Here is a 27,978-nt window from a genome sequence, read left to right as displayed (position 1 = left end):
TGGTGTTCAAGTGGTGCTCCAGTTGCTTTGGGACTGCACCCAAGGCACCTATTACTGTTAGTATTACCCTTGCTTGCTTTTGCCATAGTCTACTTCTCTTTGTAGGTCTTTGTATTTTGTTATTTTCTCCAGTTCTTTCTCTTCTATCGCTGTCTCCAGGCACAGCCACATCCACTATCCAGACTTTTTTGTCTTTCTTATCGACAACTGTTAAGTCCAGGGTGTTATGCAGCAGGTGCCTATCTGTCTGGATTACGAAGTCCCAGAGCAATTTAACTTCTTCATTTTCTATGATCTTTTCTATTTTACAGTACCACCATTATTATTATTATTATTATTATACAATTGTATCACAGTGGCCAGTTGTTTCGCCGGATTTGGCATTGGTTACTAGTCGGGCCCCACCCAGGGGCCTAGGACGTTGTAACGTATTTTTGTAATATGTGTGCAGATCCAAGCAGTGCGGCTTTTTGCATTTGACTGATGGTGATTTTGTTAATTTTTAATGGTTTTAAATGTAATTCCAGTGCTTTTGGAATAGCACCCAGTGTGCCAATTACCACTGGAATTACCACTGCTGGTTTGTGCCATAGTCGTTGAATTTCAATTTTTAAGTCCTGGTATTTTGCGATTTTTTCATGTTCCTTCTCAGCGACCCTGCTATCACCTGGTATTGCGATGTCTATGATTCTGACCTTATTTTTCTCAACCAGTGTGATGTCTGGTGTATTATGCGCCAGTATTTTGTCTGTTTGTTATTGTTGTTGTTGTTGTTATTATTATACAATTGTATCACAGCGGCCAGTTGTTTTGCCGGATTTGGTATTGGTTACTAGTCGGGCCCCACCCAGGGGCCTAGGACGTTGTAACGTATGTTATCCAACTGCAGAATGCCTAAGTATTTGTAGGCTTCATTTTCGTTGCATTTAATTAGTTGGCCATTGGGCATTTCAATTCCCTCACATGCAGTGATTTTGCCCCTTTTTATGGATACAGTGGCGCATTTTTCAATGCCAAACTGCATTGAAATATCGGTGCTGAATACTCAGACTGTGTTTGTCAATGATTGGATTTCTATTTCTGACTTTCCATAGAGTTTCAAATCATCCATATATAGTAAATGTGAAATTTTTTCAGCTTCTTTGGCTGTTTGGTAGCCTAATTTCATTTTTTTTAAGATTACTGATAGTGGGATCATTGCAATGATGAAGAGAAGAGGTGAAAGTGAATCACCCTGGAAAATTCCTCGCTTGATATTAACCATTCCGTAGATCTTATTCCCTATTGCCAACTCAGTTCTCCATTGTTTCATCACCTTTTCAGTAAAGGATGTAATATTTTTGCTAATGCCAGTTGTTTCTAAGCATTTTATGATCCAACTATGTGGCAGTGAGTCAAATGCCTTTTTGTAATCAATCCAGACCATATTCAAGTTCGTTTTTCTGTTCTTACAATTTTCTAATATCATTTTATCAATTAGGAGCTGATCTTTTGTGCCCCTGCTCCTTCTTTTGTTGCCTTTTTGCTCTACTGGCAAGATGTTGTTTGTTTCCAAATAATCCATCATGTTATCTGCAATAAGTAAGTAATGTGAGTAATTTGAAGGTTGTTGGCAAGCATGTTATTGGTCTGTAGTTTTCAGGTGTTGTTCCTTTAGTTGCATCTTTCTGAATCAAGTATGTTTTTCCAGTTGTCAACCATTCATCAATTTGGCCCTTTTGTAAAATTTCATTCAGTTGCCTGGCCAATATTGCATGTAAACTGGTCAGATATTTGAGCCAGAAACCATGTAATTGGTCCTTTCCAGGTGATGTCCAATTCTTTACCTTTTTAACTTGATTTTTGACCATCTCAGTTGTTATTTCTAATACTTGCATTTGTTTGTTGCCAATGCTTTTCTCAAAGTCATGTATCCACTTTGCTTCCTTGTTGTAGTCCTTTGCATTTTCCCACAATTCTTTCCAGAATTCAACTGTGGCCTGTTTTTCTGGTTTTTCACTTTTGGTGTCACCATTCACATTAAGACTTTGATAAAAACGCCGTTGGTCTGATCGAAATTGCTGATTTTGTTTATATTGGATGATTCGTGCCTCATATCTTTCAATTTTTCTAGCTGTTGCTGTTATCTGCTGTTTTACAATCTCTACAGCTTCATTGATGTTTCTTGTATCCAATCTATATCTTCTGATTAGCCGATCTATGATTTCGTTGTTTTTAAGCCGTTGCTCATGCATGTTCTTTAAGTTACTAGCATCTGCCCTTAATTTTTTTATTTTTTGTTCTAAACGGATTTTCCACTTTGGCTTTGATGATTTTTCTGTTGTGTGACTAGGTACTTTAATTTTAATGCCTAGTTCATTAGTGACTATTACAGCTGCGCTGTACATTAACTGGTTTGTTTCCAAGATGGATCCCGGTTCAATTGTTGAAAACACTGCATTAACTATTTTCATGATAGGGGCCAAAATTTTCTTAGGCACAGTTTTTAGTGATGGTAAACGTTGCCTTTCCTCTTTCAGCAGAAAATGCTCCATGATCTTATCCTTCAATTCTTTTTGTTTTTGAGTTAGTTCATCAGTTGGTTCAGTGATAACTGGTTCTAGTGGTGGTGATGTTATTTCCACCCCGAAAGCTTCTTCTGGGAGTTCTACTATAATGTCTTTAGTTGTGTCTTGAATATCAGTTATTTCCGCTTGTGATATTGTTTTTGGGGTTTTGCAATTTGCCTGAATTTCCTCATGTTCAACTTCACTAAACACTTTATTCCGTATAATAAATCGCCTTTGATCTGCTACTCGTTGTTCACTAACATTTGAATCTGGATATTGTTGTTTCCATAATTCATACATTCGCTTTAAATAGCCTCTTTTTTCTGGCTCTGAGTTGTAGTAACAGGCCATTATGGCACGGTTTTCATCTGCACTATATTATTATTATTATACAATTGTATCACAGCGGCCAGTTGTTTCGCCGGATTTGGCATTGGTTACTAGTCGGGCCCCACCCAGGGGCCTAGGACGTCGTAACGTATTTTCGTAATATGCGTGCAGATCCAAGCAGTGCGGCTTTTTGCATTTGACTGATGGTGATTTTGTCAATTTTTAACTGTTTTAAATGTAATTCCAGTGCTTTTGGAATAGCACCCAGTGTGCCAATTACCACTGGAATTACCACTGCTGGTTTGTGCCATAGTCGTTGAATTTCGATTTTTAAGTCCTGGTATCTTGCGATTTTTTCATGTTCCTTCTCGGCGACCCTGCTATCACCTGGTATTGCGATGTCTATGATTGTGACCCTATTTTTCTCAACCAGTGTGATGTCTGGTGTATTATGCGCCAGTATTTTGTCGGTTTGTATACGGAAATCCCACAAGATCTTGACCATCTGATTTTCTGTGACTCTTTCAGGCTGATGTTCCCACCAGTTTGTTGCTGTTTTAATATTATAATTTTTGCACAAATTCCAATGGATCATTTGTGCTACTGAATTGTGCCGCAATTTATAATCAGTCTGCGCGATTTTTTTACAGCAGCTGAGTATGTGATCAACAGTTTCGTCAGCTTCTTTGCAAAGTCTGCATTTGGCATCATCAGAGGATTTTTCGATTTTGGCCTTAATGGCATTTGTGCGGATAGCTTGTTCTTGCGCAGCCAGGATTAGTGACTCTGTTTCTTTCTTTAATGTACCTGTTTTTAACCATAACCAAGTTTGTTCCCTGTCCACTTTATCTTTTATTTTTTCCAGAAATTGACCATGCAGTGCTTTGTTCTGCCAACTCTCCATTCTTGATTTTATCACATCTTTTCTGTATTCTTGTTTTGTCTGTTGGGCCTTCAGTAGATTTTTGTTCTTTACTTCGATTAATAGATGTTCTTGACTTTCTTTTAAATAATCAGCCAGTGCATGTTTTTCTTCTTCAACTGTTTGCTTCACTTGTAATAATCCTCTGCCACCTGATTTTCGTGGCAGGTATAGTCTATCAGTATCACCACGTGGATGTAAACTGTAGTGCATTGTCATTAGTTTCCTGGTTTTTCGGTCCAAAAGGTCCAAATCAGCTTGTGTCCAGCTAACTATGCCAGCTGTGTATCTTATAACTGGTATTGCCCAGGTATTTATGGCCTTGATTGTATTTCCACCATTCAATTTAGATTTCAAAATTTTCCTAACTCTGTTGGTGTACTCTCGTCTGACAATAGTTTTTACTTCTCCATGCTTGATGTTATCCAACTGCAGAATGCCTAAGTATTTGTAGGCTTCATTTTCTTTGCATTTAATTAGTTGGCCATTGGGCATTTCAATTCCCTCAGATGCAGTGATTTTGCCCCTTTTTATGGATACAGTGGCGCATTTTTCCATGCCAAACTGCATTGAAATATCGGTGCTGAATACTCGGACTGTATTTGTCAATGATTGGATTTCTATTTCTGACTTTCCATAGAGTTTCAAATCATCCATATATAGTAAATGCGAAATTTTTTCAGCTTTTTTGGCTGTTTGGTAGCCTAATTTCATTTTTTTTAAGATTACTGATAGTGGGATCATTATTATTATTATTATTATTATTATTATTATTATTATTATTATGTTAATCTTTGGTGAGATTCACAGCCTTTGGGGCTGGTTGGTAGCTCAACAGCTCGAGTCCTAACCAAGGACCTAGGAACTGTTAAGGTAACATCGGAGGATATAAGCTGTTCCAAGTAGGGTGGTTTTTTTTAGAATCAGAATGTTCAAATCTGATAAATTTAAAATTTTCAAATAGCAAGGTAGCCCTTTAGGTATTGCTCCAAGGGCTCCAATTACAATCGGGACAATAAGCAATTTCTTTTTCCACAGTCGCTCAACTTCAATTTGCAAATCTTGGTACTTTGTGATTTTTTCTTGCTGTTTATCTTCAATTCGTACATCTCCAGGTATTGCAATGTCAATGAACCATACTTTTTTCTTTTTAATTATTGTTATGTCAGGTGTGTTGTGGGTCAAGTGCCTGCCAGTCTGAATTCTGAAGTCCCACAAGATCTTGACTTTCTCATTCTCTAAAACCTACTATACTAACCCCTCAACATAATATATCAGAAATTATTGGTCACCAGAATTATTGATTTAGTCACTGATCTGCCATTGTTATCTCTACAAAAGTAGCTTTTAGATGGATTTAGAATAACAAAAAGAAAAGGATGATATAAATTCCCCAATTCTTTCTTTCTGCTTGCACTGTTTGTTTAGTATTATATAATAAGATTTTGATTTTGTTCCTTCAAATCCCAAGTTTAAAGACCTGGCTGTTTCCCCAGGCATTTGGGCCAGTAGGTTAAACAAGCTCTATTGCTGATACGACTTTTTTTCATTGAGATGTACTGATTTACCTCGGGCACTGTAAGTTTTTGGTTGTAGCTGTGGTTTTAATCCTTGCCATGCCACCCAGAATCATTGTCATGAGATAGGTGGCCTTTATGAATGACTGAAATAAAGAAATAAGTCAGACTTGGCTCTTAGCAGCCACATAGACAGACCTTATTCAGATTACTTATATTGGAACTATAGGTAGTTCTTGCTTACTTACATCTTGTTTGGTGGCCATTCAAACTTACAATGACATGGAATATAGAAAGTTATGACCTGTCCTAAATCATTTCAGCATCTCCATGATCATAAAACAAGGATCAAATATTTTAGGCCTTCAGAACCAACTAAAGAACTAAATAAACAAATGCCCTCTGAACGATCTCACAAACAAAATTTCCCACCATCTAATTAGAGCTGAAGAAGGCTCTTGGATGAGAAGCAAAAATCTTCAAAGAAAAACAGGAAAGTCAAGTTGTCTTTTGAAAAAGCACCTTTGGGACATAGAACACTTATCTTAGAACAACAGTGCTGAAGAACAAGTGGGTAGAACAATATGGACTACATCATTCAGAAATCAGGGAACCAATAACTAACCCACCCCACCCCCCAAAATTCTAGAACTTATTTTGACTAAGTGTTCTACCAACCTCAAATTACATTATTTCTCTTACAAAGCCAAAGCAACACAGTACATTCACATTGCCCAAAATTACTGCAAATATAATTATGGATGAGGAGGCAATAATCTGTATTGCCCACAACTGTGCAGTCTATCTGTTACAATATGATTGCCAACTGAATAAAAAGGTGAAAAGGTTCAGCTACATTTTTTGACAGGTGATGGACAGCTCCTGAAATAGAAAGCAATAGGTTTCTAGTCTCGAGGGTATCACTTTCAAATATATCAATGTTCTAAGGGTGGATCAGTTTTCCCTGCTGTAGCCATCCTGCTGAGAGGTGAAGTCCCAAGAAAAATATAGGAATCCGGCAGCAAGGCTTTGAGGTGGCAGGAACCAAGGGAGGTTCAAAGACAAGGCTGGTCAGTGGGTAGCACCTCCAAGCACCATAGAGGTTAGAGGTTAGTAAAGCAGGAGCCACTGTCCAATAAAACAGTGTTTAGAAAACCTACTTGGCAGATAAATTGAGGATCTGCTTACACCTTTCCCAGCTTTCTTAGCCGCATACTGATGCTTCCAACTGTGATTTAGTACAATGTCCCTAGCATCTACCTTAGTTACAAGCTGCCTGACTAGACCTGGGCAGTTTAAATGTGGCTGGAAACTTTTAATCAGTTTCCAACATCATAAATAAATAAATAAGCACCCACTGTCACAAAATTGATTTATCACTAAACTAACAAAATAGAAGATTTCCCATGGGGAGAGAAACAAAGCAAATTCACTGGCTCTAATACACATAGACCTCCATGTCCTTCTTACTTCTGACAATCTCTTATGCTGGTGATTGTTTGAGCTGTTCTTTATTCTATTCTAGTAAACAAATACTTTACATTTTACAAATTGCTTAGCTTCACTGTCCTATAAAATAGTTCCATTATCGATTGTCATCTATTATGAGAATTCTATTCTTTAAAACTAGATGTTTGGGGGTTTTTTTTAGAAAAGAATAAAATTTATATTTATTTATTTATATATCATATCTAAAAATTGATTTATAACCTATATTCTAAGTATTGATCATAGTAATACAGAAACATTTTACATCCTCAGTGATGCTCTTGCATATTTCATGAAACAGGATTAGGTCCAATTTCTGCTAATTCTAGATGTCAAATCTGAAGGTCTCTAAATCTGTCTCAGAGAGAAACCATATTAATTTGATTCACAGAAACCTCAGGAAGACTAATAGTTACTTTTCTCTCCTTCAGGCTAAACTTATCCAGCACTTTCAATACTTCCCATAATTGTTTTTTAATAGTTCATTATTATCTGCACTACTCTTTTCTATAGATTTGTTTATCTATTTACTTATTTTTCACATTTCTGAATCACCTCAGAAAGGGACTCTGAGCAATGTACATATTAAAATATAAAAAACCATATAAAAGTTAAAAAAATAAAATTTAAAAGGTGGCAAGGATGATTGGACCCGGTTAAAAAAAAATAAAAAGGAAAGGGATGGTTCTCAGAGAACCAACCAGCCACATGGCTGGTTGCATAGATCTCCATGCATGGCCAATCCCATCTAAGATCAAAGATGGTAAAACTCCTGGATACCAAGAGGCCAACCCACTTCAGCTAACTTGAGGTTAGCTGATATCTATTGTTCCCCATCCAGGCCAGAGCCTCCGGGCACCATGAAATAGCATCATTCACTTCACCCATGATGGAGTTATATAACTGGGTATCATCAGCATATTGCTGATACCCTATCCTGTGTTGATGGATAAAACCAGCCATTTCATGCAGATGTTAAAAAGTAGCAGAAACAGCCCTGAGCACCGTGGAGCTTATTTTTAACCACTTACCTTATCCTTGTCCATGTAATAGTTTGATATAAGAATTGGACAAGGAATTGCAGGTGTGACCTGACAATAGAATACAGAATGCTCTCTCTCCTTTCTAGAAGACAGTTGTTTAACAGATCTTTTAAAAAGGCACCCAAATTCATGCCTAAAATTCTACAATTTCACTTAAGGGAATCTTCCTAGTAAGTGGCAACTATCAGAACTATTTTCCAATGCAGAACTATTTTCTTGCTGCTAAGGATCTTTCAGAATTGGAAAAAATGGTTTCTGCTTCATATATTTGATAAGCCGAAGGGGAAAAAAGTCAAGGCCTGACATTAATGAAGAAAAAATTCTAGAAAGGCAGCCTAAAAAGGATTAATGTAAGGTTAAATGTTCAAGTCACACAGACTAAAATACTACAAATGGTAGATGGATAAAAGTGCTTTTCAATGTAATAAGAATTCTAAAAAGCCCCGAGAGAGAAACAGGTTTTTTTTTTAGGAGAAAAGATGGATGGTTAAAAGTCAAATATACTAATTAAAAACCATTTAAAGACCTGCTCATAATGATTTTTTAAAATTATATATTTAAAATCATGGATCAAATACATTGTAGTCTGACTAGCGGTAAATTCTTATTACATACAGGATGAAAAAAAAGGCTGGTAGGCAGTACTATTATTTTCCCCTTCAGACCTTAGTCTGATTTGGTCACAATCTACCTAGTACAATTTTCCTCCCTTAAATTTAAAAACAAGAAATTTCTCATGCCTGCGCACATTGCCTGGAGCCAGTAATAGGTTATATAGCTGTCAGCAAACTGATAAGAGCCAAAATTACTCCACAGAGTCCTCTTTAAAGAAGAGCCAAAAGCAGCCCATTAAATTAAAAGGGGGAAGGATCACAGAAACCAGTCACTCATGCTGTTAATGTAGCATTAAAAACAAATACATATATTATTTACTCCAGCAAATGTCTGGTTTGACCTGGAGATTGAAGCCTACTTGGAGGTCAGAGTTGAAGCATTTGGAAAAGTAAAAATTCTCCTTTTGGTTTTTTTTTTCCTGAATGAAAAGGTTAGAAAAGCACTAACTTCACTCTCCTTTTTGGTATTAAAATGAAAGTGGCATGACAACAATAACAACAGCAAAGATGGAGAGAAGGGGGAAGATGGAATTATTTCCCCATTAAAGCCTAGAGCTTGTTTTGCTCATTGCACAATAATATGGTAAGATAGCTACCAGAAAATAAGATTCAACTGCTACTAATCAAAATGCACCCAAGCACCCCCCCCACCCCATGACATAGAATGTTATCGAAATAGCCCTTCACATTGTGGGGAAGAGTCATGTTGGTCTCTGATGGCAATTGAGGATCTGTTAGTACCTTTTCCATCTAAACAATTTTAGAGCCGAGGTGGCGCAGTGGTTAGAGTGCTGCACTGCAGCCACTTCAGCTGACTGTTATCTGCAGTTCGGCTGTTCAAATCTCACTGGCTCAGGGTTGACTCAGCCTTCCATCCTTCCGAGGTGGGTAAAATGAGGACCCAGACTATGGGGGCGATATGCTGACTCTGTAAACCGCTTAGAGAGGGCTGAAAGCCCTATGAAGCAGTATATAAGTCTAACTGCTATTGCTATTGCTATTAAAAAGCACAAGCTTATGTGAGCTACAGCTCACTTCATTAGATGCTTGATGAAACAACAGTATGTTTTCCATCATCTGCTTGAGCCTCTCAGCATTTCTGAACAGATAAGAGTACTGTGGGATGCACATAAGGGGAAACTCTATCTATATTATACACCATTGTGTCCTTATCCCAGCTTAGCAAATGAAAACCAAGATATTAACAAATATCAACAACTTAGATGGAAGGTAAATACAAATTCATTTATTTCAATTTAAATCTATTATTTGTCTCTATTTCAGATTAAATATCAATCAAAAATAACACAGCTAGCCGTATTTCAGTACTCCAGAATACATTATGCCCATAAATTAGATACTGCTGAAAAATAATGACTCAGGTTAAGAAAAGATACAACCTAGAAATCAAGAAGCACTGCTGATTCTGTCTTCAAATCTAATTTTATACTGAGTCTTTATATCATTTCTGTTATTAGGCATTTGGGAACCAGAAATAACTACCATACTACTGCAACTTGCCCAGCGGCCTAGCGGTATTACCTGAACTAGCTTCTGCCCATCTTGATCTACAGATACACTTCCCCCAAAACACTTCTGGCTCCCCAATAAATTACTGTAATTCAAAATAATAAAACCAAATGGTCTAAAGACTAACATCCCTCTTCATGCTCCTTGAATCTTTGAGACTTAATCACTTCATGCTATATATCTCTAGGAGTCCGTTATCAGCTCTTTCTTTCTGAAGCTGTTCTCTAATATTTGTGAGAGATAGATAACTCTTCATGTTACCTTTCTCACTGTGTATAGTTCTCTGACTCTATTCTCTGCTCACTATTGATGAATGGCTTCTTCAAGTCTCATGATTCTCTGAACTACCCACACAGAAAGTAGACTAGTTTTCTTTCAGTGATGCTGCTTTGGTTTTACTATTATGTTTTTAGTCAGCCTGTAATTCACTTCTGTTGCTTCTCCCTTTGAAATGATAAAAAACAATATATTTCTGTTCCTTTGGCAAAGCTTTTAACTCATTTCCTACTACCTCTTACTTTGTGCCATTCTTTTTTCCCCTCTTAGGTTCTGTTGTCATATTTTGGTATCCTCTAAATTCCTTCTCAAAATGCACCCATTTCAAGAAAACATCAATTAAAACTCATAGTTCCTATTCTCTGACAGGAATTCAGTCTATACTAAAGCCTACACTTGGAACAGAACTTTATTTTGTCATACTGGGTTCAGACAACCTGGTGCTCAGACACACTACTGGGCATCCTGACTGGATGACTGAAGAGTCTGCTAGTGCCACCAGACTCTTCAGCCATCCAACATTTTAAAAAAATTGAATGAATGAAATATCATAGGAAACTGAGATGCCTCAAAATAAAGCCGTAGTGTTCAACACCATAATCATGTGCAAGAATTTCTTTAGGCCCCACTGGGCTGCAGAAAGCCAGTTTTTGGGGGACCAGCACACCTGCTATATGATTACTTTGTGAGCAGAGAAGTATCCCATAGCAAAAAAATGTTCTCATTATATCCAGTTCATGCTCTCAAAATCCCAAATCTGCTCCTTGTCTAAAAAAGCTGTCTACCTGTCTTAAAAACACAACACATACCAATAGCATTATATAAATAAAAATGGACAGCTATGGATAGTTCTTAAAACACAGAATATCTTTATTCTTTTTAGAATAAATGTGAAAAGAAATATGTTGGAATCATCCATCAGAAGGATAACTCTCAAAAAACAAAATGGGATTAGATTTGATGTGGGAGGAAAAAATAGGCAAAAGCAGGACTATGTGTTTTCCTAACTAGTTTTCCTAGGTTGCTATTTTAAGAAGGAAAAATATATTAGAATAGAAAAACAAATACAGATTGCATTAAGATTTTATTTTGTATTCTTGCATACCTGCTATCTTAATCTTTTATTTTTACAAAGGTCAAACAATGATTATGGGATAATCATCAGCACTAAGCATAGCTTTATAGGACTATTTCAGGCATAAAGGAAAGTTTAGTTTTCAGGCTCCATGTGGATTTAACATAAGGGAGGACAAGTTGGAGAAGAATGTTTACTAAGGGGTTTTTGTAGAAATCAGACTGGCTATAGAGCTTCTTAACAGACATGGGGTGGTCTTGAAATATCCATGTATTCAGCCAGCGTGCTTTAACTTTCTTAAATTCAATTGGCTATTGCCACTTCCAAACAGCAAGTCTGCTGGGGCTAGATAAAGCCAGAGGAATACTCTGGTTTCTGTAAAACTAAAAGAAGGAGCTTTGTTTGAGGGGATGGGGGGCAGAAGAAGGACATTTACACTCTTCAAGCACACATGGTCACCATATTTTTATTCTTTTAAAGACATAAATGCATGGATTAAGCCTGAACACAAATCAGATTGCAGAATTAGTGATGGAGTATCAGGTAGATTTAGATCAAGTAGATTAGTAATTAAATTTCTAAGTAGATTTGTATAGCTAAATGTTTAGCCTATTTGAAAATCTGAAATTGTAGGACTTGCTTAAGATCTAAGTGCAAGTCAGAGATAAAGGAAAAGGAAAAGAAAATCTTCCACCTTTCACATTCCAACATATTTAAAATCACAAAATACCACAGCTTCTTATCACTGGTTTATAGATTTCAAGGTGGGTTTTTGGCTGCTCTCAAAAGTGAGGTCACATTGCATAAAGTTTGCTTCTAAAAAATTCAAGTTCACCCATGAGAAAATACTGCACACCAATCTTAATAGCAATGATTAGTTCCAATACAGTAAGGAATGCATTTTCCCTCAGCAGCAGAAACTTATATACCATATTTTTTGGAGTATAAGATGCACCTTTTTCCTTCAAAAAAAGGGTAAAAATCGGGGCGAGTTTTATACACTGAATACAATATCTTTGGCCTCCCGAAACCCCACCCCCTTTGCAAAAATGGCCATGCGTAGTCTTTAGGAGGCTTCCACAGTGCTCCTGGGGGCTAAGGAGGCAAAAATGAGTGGAAAACAGGCCATTTTTTTGTTCATTTTTGCCCCCCCCCCCAAGCCCCTAAAAGCACTCTATAAGCCTCCTAAAGGCTATGCATGCCCCTTTTTTGACAAAAAAACAGGCCCATTTTGGGGAGCTCTGCAGAGTGCAAAAATGTTTTTTTTAAAAAAAAATGCCACTTCAAAATCTTGGTGCATATTACACTCCAGTGTATCTTATACTCCGAAAAATACGGTACCTATCCAAAAACATTTTCCCAGTAGTTTTTGTTGAGGATTTATGCTGTTTCTTCATTAAAGGATTTTTGTGTATGAGACACAACCATTTAAAATATATAAAACAAACAATTTTAACAAAAATAGTACAGTTTACAATTTATTTCAATTTTAGAACCAATATGTTTTAATGTATGAACTATAGACATTTAATGTAGTAGTCATCAAATAGTCAAGAAAGTGCTTCAATTAGAATATATCTCAGTGCAAATAACTCACTTCTAATTTAAGACTTTTCTCAGGCATTTTATAGCCACAAACTACTGGTTTAAATCTATGTTACTCTACATGGTTGCAGTACAAATATTACAAACATGAATATACATATGTTTGAACGTATTCTAATACTACACTGTATGTGGATTATCAAATACTATTTTCTAATAGAATATCAAACTGGTTTTAGATTATGACAGTTCAAACACAAAGGGATGTAGAGTTATGTATTACATTTAACTTTCCCAAATCATGCAGTAGTACCATGAACAGTATTATTACGGCAAGATGGGCAGCAAACAGACTGACTGACTGACTCTGTAAGCACAGCGGAGCACAATGAAAAAATGAGATTAAATGTAAAGAACAAACTAGTGACAAACACCACCAAACTTAGAATTGTCAATGAAGATTCTGAAATGTTGGAATGCTTATGCCTTATTACCCCAACCAACAAGGGTAAAGGAGCCAGCAATCAAGAAATATGCTGCAGGCTAGCACTTTGTTAGAGTAGCCATGAAGTCTTTAGAAAAAATATTTAGATGCTAAAATAGCCTTGTATATACAAGGATCAGAATTATGCTTTTCTTGTGTTTTCAGTATTCAAAACTTAAAGTATTAACTATAAGGGATTCACTTGAACTTCTCCCACAAAGCTCACTGCCTGTTCAAATTAATTATTATTATGGCTGATCGCATAAGTCAGCCAGATATTTACTATTGATATTATGATTCATCAGAGACAGCCAGAAATTTAGACTAAATCTGGCATTTTTGTCTACCTATCAAGTCTTTCCCAAGGACCTGGGATAGGCAGATGTCGTTTGATGGTGTTTAAGTGTATCGTCTCAGGATGCAAACTGTTCCAAGCAAAGCTGTCTTTTGCAATTGATTGGTGAGTTTGTCAATACCGATGTTGTTAAAGTAGTGCTCCAGTTGTTTTGGGATTACATCCAAGGTGCCTATAACTATTGGTATTATCTTTGCTTTCTTTTGCCAGAGTCATAATACTCTTATTTGGAGGTTTTTATATTTTCTAATTTTTTCCAGTTCTTTCTCTTTTGTTGATTCCAGATACTATAATGTCCACAATCCAGACTATTTTTTGTCTTTCTTATCAATAATTGTAAGTCCATGATGCAACATTTTGTCTATTTGAATTCTTATTATTATGGTTGGTCACAGAATTACCATTATGGTTGGTCGCACAGTCAACCAGATATTTAGACGGGATTTGACATTTTTATCCACCTATCAAAAACCTGCGATAGGCCAATGTTTTGTTTGATGGTATTAAAGGTATTGTTGCAGGATATTACATTTTAATCCCAATTATTATATATAGCTCAAGGCAGTGAACACACTCCATACTCCTGCTTCCTTTTTTTATAAAAATAAAAAAGCAAAACATGGAAATATAAATAAGTTATAATATGTGTGAATTTCATGCCATACATGCAGTCTTTTGCTATCCTTCAACTGAGCAGCAAAACAAACAATCTCTGGAGGCAACTACGCTTAGCTGTGGTTACCTACTTTATTTTGTTTCCTGCACAAATTGAGGAGTAAAGCAGAAGCAAGGGATTGAAAATAACTACATAAACTTGTGCAAATAATTGTGTTCTAACCAAGAAACTATCTGCTTGCAGCCAATCACAAATAGCCATGAAAATAATGTCATAGATAAAATGTTAAATATTACATTACAGTAAATGAACCAGAAAAATCTAAAATAATGAATAATAGGGTTGGAAGGGACTTTGGATGTCTTCTAATCCAACTCCCTACTCAAGCAGGAAACCCTAGACCATTTCAGACAAATGGTTGTCCAATCTCTTATTTAAAAACCCCAGTGATGGAGCACCCACAACTTCTGGAGGCAACTTGTTTCACTGATTAATTGTTCTAACTATAAGGAATGTTTCCTTAGTTCTAGGTTGGTTCTCTTCTTAATTAGTTTCCATCCATTGCTGCAGGGATGAAATTTTGATGCAATTCAAAAAATTATTCAGCCGTATATGATGTTTTTTTAAGCTACATATGGACGTTAAGCACATTATATTAGTCTTAAAAATAGTTCAGAAAGTGGGGATATTAGTAGACATCAAAGCACATCACAATATAGAAGAAAATATTCTGAAACTACAGGAAAGAATATTTTTTCTAAGGTTCTCATCCCATCAAATAATAGTATCTTTGTTTGTTACCAACCCCAAGTATCAGGTTTAAGTTATGAATTGTCTCAACTCAGCTCCTAAAGCTTTATAGCCTACTCTTTTGTTTAACCATGGATGCTTCCACAACATCAAGTTAAGTATAACTCTTCTAAGACAAGTATGAAAGAAAAGAGCAGTATCCAAGCAAGGATCTGCAGTCAATAACCCAAAGAACCATAACACTTCCTGTTTTATCCCCACCTCATCCACTTCATATTAGATAGAAAACAAGTATGTTTTTAACCTCTGTGTCAAGGGCCATATTTAACCAATCATTTAGTTCCATAGCAAAAGAGACAGAAAAAAGAAAGAAAAAATGAACAGCTGCTGAGCAGGTGGTAGAGGTTTTCACACATCTTCCACACAAATTAAGCTTCTGCATCCATAGACTATTTTTCCATTCAATATCTATGCTGGACAATTTTTTTCTGAATATGTATTTCTTAACAAATATCAAATAACTTTATATCACGTCTAAGATTCCATAGATGTCTTAATATAAAATCTTATTAATAAATAAGATTGATCATAAATGAAATGAGTGCATTCTGTGCCTGAAGTAACAGATATGTTTAGCAAATCAGTATATTTTATATACTGTTATATAAAACATAGAATATATTGTTATGCATTATAAAATGAGAATACTTATTCTGAAAAAAAATACAATACATTGTATCTAACAAGCATGCAAAGATATGCTTTTGGCTTTATTGATATATTCACACACACACATACAATATACTGCAAATCCAAATGAAAATAGACTCAATTACAGTAAAACCTTGAGTTAATGGATCATTCATGGGAAGGGATTATTAGTTAAATCCAAAATCTGTTAAATATGAATTTAAGTAATTTGTGTCAACTTAGCCAATTGCATAATTGTGTCACTGACATAAAAGGTTTTGTTGTCAATAAATATTCAATAATAGATTCACCCTTGATTTAATGGATTCTAGTTAATCAAGTAACAGTAGGATGATATTGTATCTGAAATCAGTTAAATCAAATTTTATATTATTAACACAACAAAGATATGGGGATTTAATTTTTTGAATTAATACTGGAGATTTTGAACTAGATTAAAAAATATATTAGTAATAATCTGAGAACATCCATAGATACAAATAATGGTAGTTATTATAGAATTTAGGAAAAATCCCCAAACAGTGATTTCCAGGTAGGTTAAATAACATCAAAAACAAATTCATGAGTTTTTTGTTACACTAAAACGAGTCACATTCTGAGGATTTTTTTTATAATGTATGTCAAATCAACTAACACTGACAGCACTCTGCTTTAGACTTTATCCTAATAATTTATCCTTTTCAGAAGAAGCAAATTACTGATTTAGAAAAAAGGTAAAATAAATAAGGTTCTTTACTGACTATATAGCTAAGCTGATTAATAATCCATTTTAAAAATATCATGTAATCAAACTATAAGCATTATATACCAAAATAGGAGTAAAAGAGATATTGTATTTAGGTTACTGAAAAAAATGTAAAATTCACTGATATTTTAAGAAAATCTAGTATTAATTAGCATTAATTTTTAGGACAATATTTAATTTAAATATTTAAACCCGTGTGCGTGTGTGTGTTTAAGAATATTTGTAGTTTCAACTAGTAAATATATCCTGCAATGTAAAATGAATCCAAAAATTTAATTGAACAATACAGTACATAGAATATTTGCCCGCCTAAAATGCTGCAAAACAACAATAACCAAGCAGCAGATTGATTCAAAGATCAACATTTGCAATTTTGTACCCATTAATAATACTCTTGAGTATACAAATAAAGAAATTATGTTGTTAAATCCTAATAGTTTTGAACAAAAGTTTCAGACTGAAAAGAGTTCAGCAGAAGAACAAATTACATGTGGAAGGTGAGGAATCTCATTGTTATAAAGAGTGCTCAAAAATGGACTCACACAGGTCTGGAATAGCCTATGTTGGAATTGACAGGGTGGGGGTTGATTAGATGAACAATTGGAGCCCTTCCAATTCTACAATTGGTGATTTCAGAACACTGACAGATGTGGCTCTAATTTCATTCCTACATTTTTGCCAGATGTTGCATCCTCAATAGACTAAAAGAAAAGAAACAGGGAAGGGAAGTATCTATAAACATAATTACAAATTTAAGGATATGTATTTACAGTTCTATGCATTACTCTTGCAGGGTAGGTATAATATGTAATAGTATAATAAAAAAGTAGACTGCTAAATAATATGGATACCTGATCACATTAAGATCAACTCTTCTAAGCTATTTTCAATAGTACTCAGAAGTTAACCATTTCTAGCACAACTGTAGCCTTTAACTAACCCATCTCCAAACAGAGAGTCTAGCAAAGGCTATGAAAATCATAATGAATCAAGGGAGCAGAGACCTCTTCTGGCTATTTGTCATATTGGCAAAAATTCATAGCAAAACAAAAACCTGTGGGATCTCTCTCACAGAATTTAAGTAATCTAATTACCTCATAAATAATCCAAGTCCACATTAGTTTCCAGGACTGCCTCATGTCAATTGACTTGAGTAGAAAAACTATTACCTCCTCATAAATTTGGCCCTCACATTACATTATGAGTTTTCCTGATATTTATGCTTGATTTAATATACTTCAATATCCTCTTTGTAACCTTGATTACATTCCCTAGACACATTTATTTTTATACTGAATAGCACTGATAGATTGATTCCTCATTAAAGTTCTTTAAAACAAGTTCCAGACTTTGTTTTTCCAAAGAAATTTTGAGCATTCAACTGATCTACAGTCCAAAACAGAAGGTTCACATTTTAAAACTAATGCTGGATTATCATTCTAAAAAGAAACAAAGTTGTTTTAAAGTTCCAACAGACTTTATCTTTGAACTTTGAATATCAGTTCTCCTGAATCACATGCATTTATTATTTATTGGTAGTGCAGTGGTTAGAATGCAACTTTGCAGTATTGCAGGCTAACTCTGCCCACTGCCAGAAGCTCCATCCTGACCTGTCAAGATTGACTTGGCCTTCCATCCTTCCGAGTTCGGTAAAATGAGGACCCAGATTGTTTGGGGCAATATGCTGACATTGTAAACCGCTTAGAGAGGGATGAAAAGCACTATGAAGCAGTATATAAATTTAAGTGCTATTGCTATTTACCCAATTTTCCTTTTATTTACATTTTTAGATAATTATTCACTTAGCATTCTCTTCCTCTTTTATCATTTAACACTTAGTATAGGCAATAATAACTGTCATAAGAACATGTCTGCCTAAATATAGAAGATAAACAGAAAAACAGGTATCTCACTCCCAGAATTTGGATAGCACATAAAGGTAGTCCCCAGGTTAAGATCGTTTGATTTATGGACAATTTGTACTTATGAAAGGATTGTCAATTATTAAAAACTAAGATTGGTATTCTCTTCCTTCAAGCTGATAATATACTGAAGCAGTGTAGTGTTTCCATAAAACACTGAAGCAGAATGTTTTTAATGCACAGTCTGTTTTCAGCAGTTAATGAAAGGAAGCAGAATGCTATCGGCCATTATTACTAATAAGAAATCCATTCATAAGTTCAAGTTACAGGTTAATGAAATGTCAGATTTAGGAATGTGTCTCATTCTTAACCTGAGACTGCCTGCACATTAAAATGATGGCTTCTATTTTGAAATGCAGAATATGGCTGCCTATCACCTTCTTAAAAGCATCTGTGAAGTGCTATAAAGAGCATGTCATTTATTTAATCTTTTATTCATTTATTTACTATGCTAAAAAAGCAACAATCTGTTTTACATAATCTATAAATAAGGCACTGTTTTACAGTGGTTCTCCTCTTACCTCTCGGACAGGTCGCAGTCGGTGTTAGTCGGAGGGCAGAGATCGACCCCTAGGCCCCTAACATATGGGGTGCCGCAGGGTTCGGTCCTGTCCCCCCTACTTTTTAATATCTACATGAAACCGCTGGGCAAGATCATTCGGCGGCACGGGATAAAATACCACCAGTATGCGGACGATACACAGTTGTATCTGTCCGCCCCGTGCCAACTCAATGAAGCGGTGGACGTGATGAACCAGGGCCTTGAGGCTGTTAGAGACTGGATGAGGGTTAACAAGCTTGTGCTCAATTAAGATAAGACCGAGTGGCTGTTGTGCTTCCCTCCCACTAATTTGGCAAGTGTTCCATCTCTCAGGCTGGGGGGTCAAATACTATGCCCCTCAGACAGGGTCCGCAACTTGGGAGTTCTCCTGGACCCACAGCTGACTTTTGAACACCATTTGTCAGCTGTGACCAGGGGGGCATTTGCCCAGGTTCGCCTGGTGCACCAGTTGCGCCCCTACCTGAACCGCGAGGCTCTCACAACAGTCACTCGTGCCCTTGTGACCTCCAGGCTGGAGTACTGCAATGTGCTCTACATGGGGCTGCCCTTGAAGAGTATTCGGCGACTTCAGCTAGTCCAGAATGCGGCCGCGCGAGCGATCGTGGGTGCACCTCGTTTCACCCACATAACACCTATCCTCCGCGAGCTGCACTGGCTACCTGTTGATCTCTGGGTACGCTTCAAGGTGCTACTTGTCACCTACAAAGCCCTTCATGGTAGTGGATCTGGGTACTTGAGAGACCGCCTACTGCCAATTACCTCCACTCGACCAATTAGATCCCATAGATTAGGCCTCCTCCGAGTTCCATCTGCCGGTCAATGTCGACTGGCAACCACGCGGAGGAGAGCCTTCTCGGTGGCAGCTCCGACCCTATGGAACGATCTCCCCGTGGAGATTCGTACCCTCACCACCCTCCAGACCTTCTGCATAGCCCTTAAAACCTGGCTGTCCCGTCAGGCCTGGGGTTAAAGACCGCAACCCACCCGAATTGTATGAATGTTGTGCTTTTAATGATGTACTGTCTTACGTGTTAATCTGTTTGTCCTCCCTTCCTTCCGAATTGTGAGCCGCCCTGAGTCCCCTCAGGGAAAAGGGTGGCATATAAATAAACTACTCATACTCATACTCTTAAGCATGACACGATTCAAAGTGTTTAATATACAGACCAACATTTATTTAAGTGTCTGTGCTATCATTCTTTCCCAGAGGAGTCCGTAGTTATTGAGTTATGGAGAGCAGGTTTGGTGTAGTGGTTAAGGCCCTGGCCTAGAAACCACAAGATTTGGAGTTATAGTCCCACTTTATGCATAAAGGTCATCTGGATGACCTTGGGCCAGTGGTGGGTATCAGGTGATACACCTCGGTACAGGCATACCGGTGCCTGCCGGGAGCACCGGGTATCGTTTTGGTACAGTGCTCTGAAGAGCCCGCCCGCCCTCGTTTCTTACCTGTATTTGGAGAAAACGGGCCATCTCCACAAACATGTGCAGCGTACGATGCCTGCGCGATGCTCCGCCGAGCAGCTGGAGCATCACAGAGGCGTCGCAGAGTGTCACAGGAGGCAAGGACGCATGCATGTGCTGCGCACATTCATGTGGTGGCTGCCAGGCCCATTGCACCGTACCGGTTGCAATGGGATCCGGAACCCACCACTGCCTTGGGCCAATCACTCCCTCTCAGCCCAACACACTTAACAGATTTGTTGTTGTGAAGAAAATATTAGGTATGTTTGCCTCCTTTGAGTTATTTTTTTTTAAAGGATAAAAATATAATAATAATTTTCAGGAGGGGAGCAGAGTGAAGTAATGTGACCAAGGTCTCAAATTAAAGTTTAACTCCTCATGACTTTATGAGTCTATTCATGTAGTTTTCTTGACAATAATATGGAAAGGAATTCCTATCATTTTCTTTCTACATGTTAGCTTTACATTTTTCAACTAACCTACAGCCCTGATATTTTTAGAAGTCTGTCATCTGAGCACTAACTGGATCCCCAATATGTTTTGCTCATAGTTCAAACAGGTAAGTCAGTACGAAAACCAAGAAACAAAGTCCATTAAAAAATCATCATCATCAAGCTAAACAATAATCAAATTGCAAACAGTATTGTCATAAGTTATAATGTTATTTTGTAATGTTCTCTGACCTGGACAAATGGGGTAACTTGCATAGATGTGCCAAAAATAAAATTAGAGAAGAAAGGGCTATGTATGCCATTTTCAATGCCAGGATGAAGGGCAGCAAATACATTTAATGAATCAATGAAACATATAAATACACTAATTGAGAGTCCTAACTTTAATGAAAATGTGAAAATCATTCAGAACTCCCATAAGCAAGTAATCAAATGTCTTTTTTATTCATTGTAATTCAGTTTCCATTTCATATTATTCATTTCATTTTACAAAACAAGTATAGAATATTATGTTTGTGTAATCTCAGTGTACCTATAGTGCATAATTTACCAATAGGGAATGCTGTGCACCTCCTCTGAAGAAACCGCTAACATTTAAAAACATGCAAAACATTTTAACATTTACCCCATATAAAGTTATCCTACATATATGCACACATGAGGCTCAAAGCAAAACTATGATTTATATTACCCCTATTTCTGCACATTAATGAATATTAATTGTACCTGTCTCTGCATCTCTTCAATCTGCCGCTGGGGTATGCTCTGTAGGATATTGTATAGCTCAAGCATCTTCTCCTCGGGTATTACCACAGAAGCTCTAAATGTAGACATAGGAAAAGAAAAGAGGAAATACTTTGAAAACCTAAGCTACCCCAAGGTCATAGTTAATGTCAGAGAAATTAAGAATGGTCTAGATCTAGACATGGTCTCTTCTGAATGAAAGGGTCCCTTCCATTTACAGCAGTGTTTTTCAAGCAAGCAACTTTAAGATAGGTAAAATTCATCCAACTGCCAGAATTCCCTATGCCCGTGATGGCGAACCTATGGCACACGTGCCACAGGTGGCACATGTAGCCATATGCGTGCCAGCCGACTGATTTTCGGCCTTCGGCCCTTTTCGCCCTCCCCAGGCTTCAGGAAAGCCTCCGGAGCCTGGGGAGGGCGAAAAATGGGGCCGACGGGCCAACAGGAAGTTCAGAAATGATCCATTTCTGCCTTCCGGAGGGCATCCATAACCTGGGAGGGCAAAAACACCCCCACACACAAACATACAGAGGGGGTCACAAGCACATGCACAGGAGGGTCACACTCACATGCACAAGTGAGTGGGGCGCACATGCGCAGGTAGGTGGGGCGCATTCTATTGTGGGTCTGGGCACGAACACACACAATTTTGGCATGCCTTTACAAAAAGGTTAGCCATCACTGCCCTATGCCATCTTAAAGTTGCTTGAGAAACATTGCTTTATAGCATGATTCAGTAGTTCTCCCCAAATTTCTCCTAAAGGGAGAAATTCTGTCTAAATTTCTCCGAAAGGGAGAAATTCTGTCTAAATTTCTCCGAAAGGGAGAAATTCTGTCTAAATTTCTCCTAAAGGGAGAAATTCAAGATCCAATAGAAGATCCATGTAGTTAATTAACTAACGGAAATGGGGAAAGTTACTTTTTAGAGTTAAATTGATAAAACCAGAGACCCGAAGGCCCACCCAAAAAAATGAAAAAAGGGGAAAGGATTAAAAAGTTCTAAAAAAACTTTAATGTAAAGATGACTTATTTCCTAGTATCTTTTTTAAATAAAACATAAAATTGTTAAAATATGAAAGAATTTTGCCTATGCTTGAAAATGCAATGTATTGATATCATCTGATACATTGAAGCTTGCCTCAATAAGGATAAAGCGGTTTTCAAAAGTGCATAAATATAATTATCCTCATGGTGACAGTACCTCAAATTTAGAAAATGAGAGTGCTTTGACAATATTTATTATGGTAAAGGACACATTCTGTCAGGATTCCATGAACATTAGTTTTTCTATGGATGTGCAATGTATTCTATGAACGTCCCAAAGGTTCTTTTTCAGGAGGCAACTGGACTTTGTTGCTTTGAAGACATCCAAGAAGCTTCTTCAGCTCTAACAAGATAGTGAGGAATGGAGATAGCTGGTCATTTTCATCATTTTAGAGGGTCATTGAAGCACTTGGAGGTGCTTCAATCTGTGTCCTCAGGGTCAAGTGAGGAGTGCTTCTGATTCCTTTAGTCTGCAATTTATTTTTTCTCTGGAAATCCATTCTTATTCCCACACCATTCCTACTCCCACACCACATCCTATCAGAGCTGAAGAAGACACTTGGATGAGAAGCAAAACATATTCAAAGAAAAAATAAGAAAGTGCAGTTGCCTCCTGAAAAAGCACCTTTGGGACAACCATGACCTGGATGACTGAGAATTTCTACAGACTATTCTATGAATGGGACAACTATTTCAGGGGGGTTGTATCTGAGTGAAAACTTGCATGTTTAATCTTAATGTGGGTCAAAGCTAGACTGTTTTGTTCCAGACACCAGCAGAGCCATGGTTATTCTGAGGTGAAGTGTTTTTGATAGGAGCAGGTAAAAGTCAAGGACATCAGTAGCAATAGCAGTTAAGGTGAGAAAAGAATGTGAGGTCAGTGGGAAGAGGAGGAACACAGTGAGAGCTGCTGAGAGGAAGTGATAAGGGAGAGGTGGCATGTACACACCATAAAATCATTATTATTATTTTATGGAGTGAGCAGAGCAAGGCTGGCACATATCATTCTTGTAAATTTCATATTGGCTGAAACCTGTAATTTGGATTTTGCTTCTGCTGAACCATAGCTGTTCCAGAATTTTGGCAGAACTTCTGGTACAGAATGTATTTGCTTCGAATGTCAAAACATTTTCTATTTCATGCACACCCATAATGCTTTTTGTACCTGCTTAACCTAACAAAGAAGAAAGCGTAGAATACAACATTTTCTTTGTTTCACTAGGGACTGTTGATGAAAATTAGTTTTCAATATCTGGATGATATAACAGAGAAATCCAAAAATGTAACTTCTTTTTTTCTACTATATTGATGATTTCTTCTATTTAATATTACATTTTGCTTTTATGCATCTCTTAATCAGAGAAAAAAATGAACTTTCAGGAATTCCCCAGCATTTTTGGATTTAGCTTGGTCTAGGATGCTTAGTTTCCCAGCTGAAACTATAGTTGAGTCTGTCCACATCTTGTAAGATTGTGAAGTTTTCATCCAATCTTCTAAGTGCTAGTTGGTGTTAATGGATTCCTTTGCTAATCTTCTGAATATTTGTCCTAGAGTTAGCTGTTATAGTCCTTACACTGTAGACAGTGGTGGGTTTCAAAAAACTTTAGAACCTCTTCTGTAGGTGTGGCCTGTTTTGTGGGAGTGGCGTTGTAGTCATGTGACCGGGTAGGAGTGGCTTGGCGGTCATGTGACCAAAGGGCATGGCCAACTTGGAAAATGTGGTGCCGCTTACTTAACGATGCTCTTGCTTAGCAACCAAAATTTTGGGCTCAATTGTGGTCATAAGTTCTCTTTTTTTCTCTTTCTTTCCTTCCTTCTTTCATCTCTCTCTCCCACTTTCTTTCTTTGTTTCTTTCTTTCTTTATCTCTCTTTTTCTTTCTGTCTCTCTCTGTGTCTGTCTGTGTCTCTCTCTTTGTGGCTCTCTCTCTCCCTTCCTCTCTATCTCTCTCTGTCACTCTGTGTGTGTGTCTGTCTGTCTGTCTCTCACTCATTCTCTCTTTGTGTGTCTCTGTCTGTCTGTCTCTGTCTCTCTCCCTCTCTTTCTCTTCCCTTCCTGTCACACTGTCTGTATGTTTGTGTGTGTGTCTATCTGTCTGTCTCTCACTCATTCACTTAATCACTCACTCTGTGTGTGTGTCTCTGTGTCTCTGTCTGTCTGTCTGTCTCCCCCTCCCTCCCCATCTCTCTCTATCTCTCTCTCTGTGTCTATCAGCCTCTCTCTGATTCCCTCCCTCCCTCTCTGTCTCTCTCTGTGCCTCTGTCTGTCTCTGTCTGTCTCACAGACACACACACACACACGCACACACACATATACTGTGGTCACCTTGTTGAGTGTTCCAATCACATTTGAAACACTCAACAACTGGCCTGCATTTGTGGTATTTTGCAGCATTCTGCGATCATAGGACCAAAATATATGGTTAAAAGTACCTGGCAGTGGCATTTTTCCCGGGGGGGCTCCACAGAACATCCCAAGACAAAGGCCTTGCAAGGTCCCCAAACTTGCCAAAGACACCAGCCACACCGCGTAAGCTCCTGCCGCCATCCCCACACCTACGCCTGTGCTTGCTGGCGGCCCTGCGGCCCTGTGCTATAAGCAAGCCCGGGATCCTTGCAAGGCTGCAAAAGGTCACCGGACTCGCTTATAGTGCAGGGCCGCGGCAGGCTGCTCCAGCTGGCCTGCCCCCCCCCTTTGTTGCAGCTTACTTACCTCCTCGGCAGGCAGCAATAGAGAGCCAAGCAGGAAAAAAGGTAAATGGGTTTAGATAGAGCTCTTAGAGGCGGGCGGGGTGATTGGTGAGCCAGCCAATCAGTGAGCGGCGGGTGGGGCAAGCGTGGTGCGGACGGGTGGGGGGAGGGAGCTGGAACTGGTTCTATATGGCATGGTAGATTTGTGGAACCTCTTCTATAGAACTGGTTAGAACCGGCAGGAACCTACACCTGATTGTAGAGGACTCCTGCTTTTTTTCTTGAGCTACTTGATCTTTCGGTTTACTTAAAATCTTTTGGAGGGTTTGTGTTATACAGTGATGTTGTTTGGCTGTAATAGTCTGTTGCCTGTTTCTGTCATTCCTTTTTAATGTATGGTTGTGTATTCTTTTTCATAGCTTGTGTTGGTTATGCTGTAGTGGGTTGAGCAATCCGTGGTCTAAATTTTTGAAACTTTATCAAAAATTGCATGACTGCTCAAACACTCAATCCACTACATCTGAATATTCTTGTACCGGTATATCTTGGAAATAAGACAAATGGATTCAATCTATATGTTTTTGATATTTTCTCAGAGTCATGCAGTCTTCCAAATAAGCCATAAAGCGATAATAACAGAATTTAGTCCAGAATTTCAAGCAACAAAGAGAAAAAGGTATGTAGGTACCTCTTCCAGTCCAAAACTTCAGAGAAAGGAAGAACATAAGAATCCGCTATGACAACAGGGATGCAACCAGCCTGAAGAACATCACTCAAAACAGCTTGTCCTAAACGTGCTCCCCGCAGAACAATACAGAATGTGGCTTCCTGTGGACAAAGACCCACAAAATAGTCATAATTGTCTTTCTATTATCTTATTAAATTAAAACTAATACCTGGCTTATTCATCATCTTATGTTTAGGAAACTGGATTTCATGATTATATATATAAAATACATACAGGGGTTTCCTTCTTCATATTAATTATGATAAATGTTAATTACAATTTTGAAATACTAAACTAATACCCCAACCATCCCTTTCCAGAATTATTTCAGTCGCTTCAAGTGACACCATTTGTCTCTCAGATGCTCCCATCTCACTAGGAAAAAAAAGAACCCCCATACGTACGTGGCAAACATGTACACCAGAAACTCTGGTATACATATGTATACCAGAGTTTCCTGTATTAAAGATACCATATTTAAAAGGTTCATAAGATGCCTACAGATTTGCATTTTTAAACACATAAATACTAGCATCTGAGTCAGGCTGCAATATTGAAAACATAAGAAAGGCAGTTTGGTGTAGAGGTTAAGAATCAGGCCAGGAGACTGTTGTAATTTCTAGTCTCACTCTGGGCATAAAGCCAACTGGATAATCTTAGGCCAATTACTTCTCTCAGCCCTAGGAAGAAGGCAATGGCAAATCCCAAGCAGTCTGTGGGGTCAAAAACTAAGTTGAAAGTACAAAAACAAACACTCAATTACTTTACTCAGATCCAGACTTTTCATGGGGAAAAAAAAGTTCTGCTCGTGACTCATTCACCTGACTCAGTGAATGAGACATGAGCAGAGGTATTTTTTTCCATGGAAGTTCAGGATCTGACTTAAAACAATTGAGTGTTTGTTTTTTGGAGTTGGGAGAAGTTGAGATTTCAGTAACCTTTCCTTTCTTTCAAAATTCTGCTCCAGAAAATAGCTTGAATCCCTTAGAAGAATATCAAAAATGCTAGGAAGACTAGGTTGGAAGGATCCTGTCAATTCCATATTCTGCCAGACTCCTTAATTAGGTCTCAAAAACATCTGCTCACCCATAAAACCTTTACACTCCGAGAAGAGTAACAATGCACCAAACTCATCATATAAAATCAGTGAAAGGCTGTATAATAAATCTAATGCTTCAGATAGTTATCTACAGAAGCCCTCATAATTTTAAAAATAAATCATACTCTATTGTAACCAACAAGAAACAATAGGAACAAAATGCAGCATTACCTGAAGGACCTGAGGGTAATCAAACACCAGGTTTTTATAGCAACGTTTTCGAATAAATGGAATTCCCTCCGAAAGGTTACTACACTTGTCCAAGATTAGCACAGATTCTGTATTCTCTGCTTGAAGAGCCTCCAGTTCTGAACGGTATTCAGGATGAAGAGCAATTTGGGAGGAGAGGAGAAAGTATCTGCGGAGGCTGAAGAAGACACAACAATTGGAACCATACCAATTTAGAAATATATTCATTAGGCAATTGAAAATGCACTTCTTTATGCTGCCAAGGACTTGGGCATAATGGTAGCACAGTGATTAGAATGCAGTATTGCAGGCTAATTGTTGCTGATTGCCAGCAATTTGGCAGTTCGAATTCCACTAGGTTCAAGGTTGACTTGGCCTTCCATCCTTCTTAGGTCAGTAAAATGAGGACCCAGATTGTTGGGGGAAATGTGCTGACTTTCTAAACATCTTAAAGAGGGTGTAAAGTACTATGAAGCAATATATAAGTCTAAGTGCTATTGCTATTACTAAGCAAACATAGTCATATATTTGTT

General features: G+C 37.6%; 1 protein-coding gene across 1 annotated transcript in view; it reads right to left on the bottom strand.

Annotated features, from left to right (window-relative positions):
* EXT2 (exostosin glycosyltransferase 2) overlaps nt 1-27,978 on the bottom strand; it is a 74,297-nt gene that overhangs the window by 30,652 nt on the left and 15,667 nt on the right. The window contains exons 5-7 of the mRNA XM_032226331.1: nt 27,428-27,623; nt 26,119-26,258; nt 21,677-21,770 (exon numbers count right to left, since the gene is read on the bottom strand). Of these exons, the coding sequence (XP_032082222.1) occupies nt 21,677-21,770; nt 26,119-26,258; nt 27,428-27,623 (430 nt within the window). The remainder of the gene's footprint in view (nt 1-21,676; nt 21,771-26,118; nt 26,259-27,427; nt 27,624-27,978) is intronic.

Source organism: Thamnophis elegans, chromosome 1 (genome assembly GCF_009769535.1).
Source record: "Thamnophis elegans isolate rThaEle1 chromosome 1, rThaEle1.pri, whole genome shotgun sequence".
Classification (NCBI taxonomy): domain Eukaryota; kingdom Metazoa; phylum Chordata; class Lepidosauria; order Squamata; family Colubridae; genus Thamnophis; species Thamnophis elegans.
Note: the sequence above shows the minus strand (reverse complement) of the source record. Positions and strands in the feature narration are given on the sequence as shown.